Genomic DNA, 7138 nt, shown 5'->3' on the forward strand with positions numbered 1-7138 from the left:
AGAGGGCTTGGATGAGCCAGCATTCTGTAACCATGACAAAAATACACACACGCACGCACACACACACACACACACTTTATACCTGGGGTTGTCATGCAAGCTTTTAGGTATGCAATTGACTCCATAATAAACGTTGAGTGATTAACTGATGTCCTGAGGCATACTTGGCTTGTAGAGTAAATCATGTGTGCAACATTACAGTACAGTAAAGTAATGGTTTTCGTCAGCTTTAATCTTGGAAGCAAGATTAAAATGTATGCCAACTCCAGAGATGCTACACATACACACACACAGGAATGCGAGACGCGTGCCTTTTCAGTGCATGTTTATTTTCATGATCAAACAAATCAATTGTGTTCAGGCTTGGGCTCATTGGAACTAACGTAGGGTACTTTATGTTCTGAAAACTCAGTTTTCAAGGTTTTAAAGAAAAAGATTGTGATTTGTTTTGTTAAAATAAGTGAAGCTCTAACTTCTGAAAGTAATCATTGCTATCGAGTGTTTGTTCAATAACAGGACTAGTCTCCATGTCTCTCCAGCTATTTATTAAACAGCAAATCCACATTCAGGTTGGGATACCAATTTTATCCAATCAGGAAAGAGAAACTCACAGTGAGAGGATACAGCTTAAACAAATTAAATTGAAAGTGATGACAAAAAGCAATTAATGAGCACTAAAAAAGGAAGGAAGCCGATAAATGGGTACTCTCTCTGATTAGCTGGAGTTTTGCAACCCACCATGAATGAAAGAGAGCTGAAGAGACAGGGAGACTCCTGTTACTGAGCAAACACTATAGCAATGATTAATAAGAATATAGTGCTTTAACCTTTCAAAAAGAAAATATTTTTGACAACTATTTGGGGGCCCACTTGCAATATCTTCACGGCCCACCAGTGGGTCCAGCTGGCCCACCGGTTGAGAACCTCTGATTTAGATGTCACCAGACATATCAGTGGGTGGAGATCTCTGATCGTCTGGCTAGACGAGACTAGTGTTGTTGAGGTGCTAATTCTTGCTGAGGCCTGGAAAGTATTCTGCCGTCATTAAAAAAATCAATGCGGCCCGCGCTTCCTCAGCAAATTGGTTTGAAATTGATTTGGTGTGTCAGTCAACCGCAGACATGAGCAGAATGCAGAGTACATAAACGAAGTGGGGGGTGTAGGAAGTAGAACAAGAGAAGACATACTGTAGGCCTGGAGTGTTGACAGATAGTGTGGCTTTTGGTTCTGGATGTTTTGGTCAATAGCGATTAATCAGCTTCTCATTAAAAATCCAGACATGTGTTCCAACAGGACCACAATCCCATCATCCAAAACAATTCAAGTCGTCGTTGGGTTGTTTAGGGGCGGTAATCAGAAGGTCACTGGTTCGATTCCCTGCCCATGGCTACGTGCCTGAGCAAGAAATGTCCCACCGAGCGCTGATGCAGCCGTTTGTAACCGTGATCAGTGACGCTTAGTAATCGGCCGTGAATGAAGCTTGTTTTGATTAGAATCGGATCCTGGGAAAAGAATCCGACATAAAAGCTTTTTTTTTTTTAAAGAATATAACAGGAGCTCGACAGGCACGGACATCTTGAATATCGGGTCATTGCCTGTTTACTGACGAATAGCAATCCAGAGATAATCATATGTACGACTGGGACCTAACTTAATCAAAATAAAACATTGATTGACGGAGATCTGTCAATGGCAGTGAACAGTTGGATTTGAATAGAGAGTATGCGCGTGACATCATCATCAAACCAGGAAGTTATGCAGGAACGCCTACTGAGTGGCAAAAAACTACTTTCTGGCCTTGACAGCCCATACATCCAAACAGAAAAGTCCTATCTGATTGCATTAAACAACGTTAAACAATGTTAAACTCACTTTGCCTGTTGCTTTGCCACTTGATGTGCCATTCACTTTAAGCATGCGCATACTCTCTATAGACAGAGATCTCCTTCAATGGCAGTGAATTTGTTTAATTGCAAGCAAATGGCTGCTCACTGCTCCTAGTTTATAGGATGGGTAAATGCAGAGGACGCATTTCACTTATGTGAATATATTATATATAGTGACAAAAAACACCCCAAGGAGTGGGGACTATTCTATAGTGAAATGGACCCGAGTTGCACTGTACTTAGTGGACTCTTTTGTCCCTCTACATCAAATCTCTTTTCCAAAAATGGAAGATCTACAAGCTAACAAAGTGTTGCAATCAGCTATTTGGTTCCCCCGAGAATAGGGATGCCGGGGTTCGAGTGGTTAACTAACTATTGGAGAGAAGGCCCTGAGGTCAAGCAGTGCATAATCTGTCCAAGGTATGCTAATAGGTCATAATCAGCTCTCATATGTTTTCAGAAGTTCAGCAAATCTGATGAAAAAGGGCCACTTTCTTGCCTGGCGTCTTGATTTTCTGATTTGCTCCGTACTTATCTCGGACTTGGCACAGTCTGTGGCAAGGAGAGAACCGTAATAGGAATGATCCAACGTGTGTGTGTGTATATAAATAGTTTCCATGGGTAATTGACCTCTTTCCTGGACACACACACTCCAACATCAAACGGGTGTATCCTCTAGACTCCAAGAGCCACTGATTAAACACATTTCAGAAGTATTTCCCTTCTACTTCCAGGCAGATCTGGCAGAGCCATACTAGACGTGTTTCATTAAGTAGCGACATCAAGAATGTACATGTATTCGTGCGTCTACATGAACGCAAATTATCCACCAATGTGTAGCCTAACTGTTTGTGTGTATTTTCAGAGGCCAAGCTATGCATGCACCAGTGATGAATAAGTACTCACATGATTTACTTAAATAAAAGTATCAAGACTGCAATATAGATATTCTCTGTTACAAGTAGAATAACGTAGATCCTACGTTCGGCATTATCAGCATTAAAATATACTTACCAAAAATAAAAGTACTCTGTCATTGTTCGGAATGTCCCATTTCACAAGTTCAAAATGTATTACAAAATGTTTTAAAATAGGCGATCTACTGTACAAGCTTACAATGCATCGCAATGCATATTGAGCTTGTAGATCTGGTATTTTCAAATGGCTGAAATACATCTGAAGAGTGGTTAGTGTGTTTTGTAATAATAATGAAAATCTAAGTAACTAATAACTAAAGTTTTCATATAATTCTAATGGAGCAAAAGTACAATATTTTCCTCTGAGATGTAGTGGGGTAGAAGTAACAGTATACCTCAAAATTCAAGATTGTACTTAAGTACAGTATTGAGTACATTATGTACTGAGTTACTTTGAGATACTTTATGGCGTGCACACACATTCTCTGTCCGTCCCTGCCTCGGGGTGGTGTGGCGTGCCATGGCCTCGATGTGGGGGGAAGTAACGTGGCATGCTGCCAGCTGAATCTCCAGACTTACAAGAAAAGATGAGTGGCATTGTTCCAGCGGTAGATCCCCAGCTCTGCTTCCAAATCCCTGCTGGCCGGACTGAAATTTCAGCCCGTGTATATAGAGGAGCAGCTAGCGGAGCAGGGCCCCGACAAAAGATGACATTGGCTTGTAAGTTTTAGTTGATGACGCTCAGGGGGATTCCATTATGTGGCTGTCACACAGCGTTAGGCGAGACAGCAAACACTTTCATGTGTGGATTACCGTTTACCCGTCGGAGATAATAGATATTTGCCTCCGCTAAGCCATGCCTCTGTTGATTTCTACCACCCCCCCTTTAATAACTTCTTGCAAGCAAGCAAATTTTAATAAGTGCAAGAATGCTGACATCTAAGAGGCTGGAACAATGGCTTGTGTTTGACACAGATAAGCTGCTTAATGTATTTTTTCTATAGACTAGACATATCTGATATATCGTATTTTGACAACTCGATTATCATGTTCAAAAAACCTTTATTTAAACATGTGTGATTATTTCAGACAAGCCAAGCAGTCTATTATTTTTGGTTGCTCTGTTCCCTTTATATGAAACATCCAATGTCAGGCTTGATTTTCCAACACTGCCAGTTCAAGAACAAAACATATTGCTATTTACTGTAAACTCTGACTCTTGGGACTTCATTGTTACAGGATTTTGTTTTTGTTCTTGGATGAAGTTGTGCTGTGGAACATTGTACAAACATAGCATTGATTGATCATAATTCAGAAGTTGTAATCAAATGCATCAATCTTGAAGAAAAATATAAATCTGACAAGCATCAAAACAGAGGCTCACATGCAAGAGAGAAGTATGTTTACATGTACAATTAGCCAGAAGATGGATTGCTGCCAGTTAGCCAGTAGGCTATAGAGCATTGTTAGAAGAGAATTGTTTGAGTAATGCAGATGGCTTATTTCAATGATATAATATAATATATTTGGTGAAATACTAGCGGGTAGCGGTCCTAGAGCCATGGGCTCTAGGCGTTAAGTGGTTAGTTTGTTGAACAGCCATGTCGGGCCAACAGAAATTACACATTTGTTCGACCCTGTGGACAACAGAGGCACTTATAACACTTGAAGCAGCCACTAGTCCTCCATTTTAAGGGTTGTGCTTCTAAAAACATTTGTCATATTTTGTGCAATCATTTGCAGCGTATTCCAACTTCCCTTCTAAGAACATTAGAGAACAGTCCAAGCAACAGTTTTTGAAACCTCTCAAATGATCATCTCCATACAGTACCAAAACCTCTTCTGGCCCATTTATTTTGGGATAAGCCAATACAATATATGTTATCTCACAAGCTATTGTTTTGAATTGATATCATTACATTATTTTCTGAGTACAGAATACAAAGCAAAGTTAAACATTTACGTAACATCAACAGTTCAGATTCAGTTCCCTGTGGTCTGGGGAGCCTTGGTCCTGGGCTTGGGTACGGGTGAGTGTTTCTGACCTTCAGCAGCTGTGGAGAACTCCGGGGTGTTCTCTGAAGCCTGGGCTCCAGGGCCAGGCTGAGGAACAGCCAGGGTGTAGGCTCTGGGTGAAGATTTGGGGCTAGGGGGAGGCGAGCGCTCCGTGGAGTACATGGGTGAAGCTTTGGGGCTAGAGGGAGGCGAGCGCTCTGTGGGGTGCATAGACTCATAGTCATGGCCGACAGGGTCAGGTGGAGTCAGCTGTGACATTTTGAGCTGCCCTCTGTCACCTAGGCTCAGTACAGCCGTGCGACGCCGATGTCGACGACAAAGTACGATAATGGTGATGATGAGCAGTAGAATGGCACTTCCTGCTCCTGCTAGTGCCCCCAACACTATCTTGGGTTTAAAACACAACACGGTTGAAGGAGGTACAGGCGGACATGTTGGAGGTTCAGGCGGACATGTTGGTCGGATGCTGATACTACTTTCCTTACCAACCTTGTTGGCTGCACTGCAGGCAAAGTCGTTGTTCTTCACACCCTTCAACGAGGACTTCAGTGTTTGCCCAGTTTCACTAGGTAAGGGTTTTTCATTTAGAGCCCATGCAAAGATCAAGCCTTGAGCTTGCGGTACATTGCAGGTTAAGGTGACCACGTTGGCCTTCGAGTCGCAAACGAACGTCACCACAGGCTTTGGTTGTGGTGCAATCATGCACAGACGAGTGGTCTGCCCTTTAACTAATGTCTCATTTAGATCATGCACATCTGCTTTGTAGACCCCTGCATCTGAGAACTTTAAGTCGTACAGCTGCAGATCTCCGGTCGCAGTGACATCCTCTGGCTTGCCTATGGACACCTTGCCAGACCGTTTGTGGAAAATGATGGTGCCATTGTGGGTCCATTTCAATGCATCTGTGGCTGACAGTGCCTTTTTGTCAAAAGGCAGCGTCAGATTCTTTTGACCAACTGCAGCAGGGTCACAGGTTTCCTTGTTAGCAGACAAGGTGATAAATCCAAACAGGAAAAGGACTCCCAGGGTGGTAGAAAAACATGCCATGATATGTCCTCTGAGTATAGTGTATCCTTGTAGACGGTAAATGATCCTTCAAAATGTCCCGACACTTCTTAGAGTTTCACTCCGCTTCTTTTGAAGAATGCAATTATTTTGCCTTTTTAACGAGTATAAGTAGAAAATGGTTATTTTGGGGATACTTCCAAATTAAGAGCGGATTCTCTGGAATCAGGTTGAAACTGAGAACAAATGGCAACATAAATGCCTTTCAACTAAAAAAAGGAACATGATGGGGAAGTGAACCCTCAGCAGAGAACTGTCTGCTTTCAGCTTTTCGTGGAGGATGTGTGATGTGCCAATCTCCTGTCACATCATCTAATTTCACAACATCGGTTAAATTTAGCAACAACATCACTGACACAATCACTAGGCTACTATTTTGTTCAGGGGCTCCCAAACTGTTCAACTTGAGACCCAAACGATAAATCACCACTTGAGTCCTATTTAATAGTCACTGTTCTGAATCTACAACCCAAAAATGGGTCCCTTCCCACTGTTTTGAAATCACTGATCTCCACCAGGTCAGGTAGGTTATTGTGGCCTCCTGGTGGTACTATAATAGGTCAATGTGAAAAGGGTATAATTTCTTCTTGCGCCTTCTTCTTCGAACGGCAATTGGACGCACAAATTCATGATTTGACACATTTTGTTCCAAAAATGTGTTTTGCAAAAATCCACCTGCTGGTCGCGCTATATAACCGATGTGAAAAGGGTGGTATTTATTCTTCTGCCTAGTAGCAAAATGAAATATTTAGTGTAAATTACCCAATCCTCCATGAAGTGTGTGTGCATGTTACCCAATCCTCCATGAAGTGTGTGTGCATGTTACCCAATCGCCCAAGGAGAGTTTGAAAACATGACTACGGTAATGACAAAAAAACTGGAGGTTATATGATAACCATGGTTATTTAACCAATACATTTGCGATAGATACGCATGTGAGAACATCCCAATTGTTCTTATTTACAGAAAAAAAACTCCCATATCTGTTGGGCGAAGTACAACAATGTGCAACCACAGCAGCAAGATTCGTGAGCTGCTGTGATAGGGGAAGGATATGAAATGGAACTCAACCACCCTAAACACTACTAATCATTGTGTGTGTGTGTGTTCCTGCAGTATCTGCATCGAGAGATCTCGATACATTAGAAATTAATTTATTGGAGATTCTGACTTTCAATTACAGTACATACATTTTGTTTTGATCGTATTGTTCCACTTTTTGCTTTGGCAATGTAAACATATGTTTTCTCATGG

At 41.8% G+C, this 7138-nt stretch overlaps 1 protein-coding gene across 1 annotated transcript; it reads right to left on the reverse strand.

Annotated features, from left to right (window-relative positions):
- Window positions 1–3900: 3900 nt before the first annotated feature.
- Window positions 3901–5944, reverse strand: LOC306922892 (uncharacterized protein). The gene has a single exon (XM_079500779.1). The coding sequence runs from the start codon at window positions 5864–5866 to the stop codon at window positions 4787–4789; it is 1080 nt and encodes a 359-aa protein (XP_079356905.1). The 5' UTR covers window positions 5867–5944; the 3' UTR covers window positions 3901–4786.
- Between the last annotated feature and the right edge of the window lie 1194 nt (window positions 5945–7138).

Source organism: Electrona antarctica (assembly GCF_951216825.1).
Source record: "Electrona antarctica genome assembly, chromosome: 5".
NCBI lineage: Eukaryota > Metazoa > Chordata > Actinopteri > Myctophiformes > Myctophidae > Electrona > Electrona antarctica.

Coding starts and splice junctions, on each gene's coding strand:
- LOC306922892 (XM_079500779.1), bottom strand. CDS start 5,866: ATGGCATGTTTTTCTACCACCCTGGGAGTCCTTTTCCTGTTTGGATTT.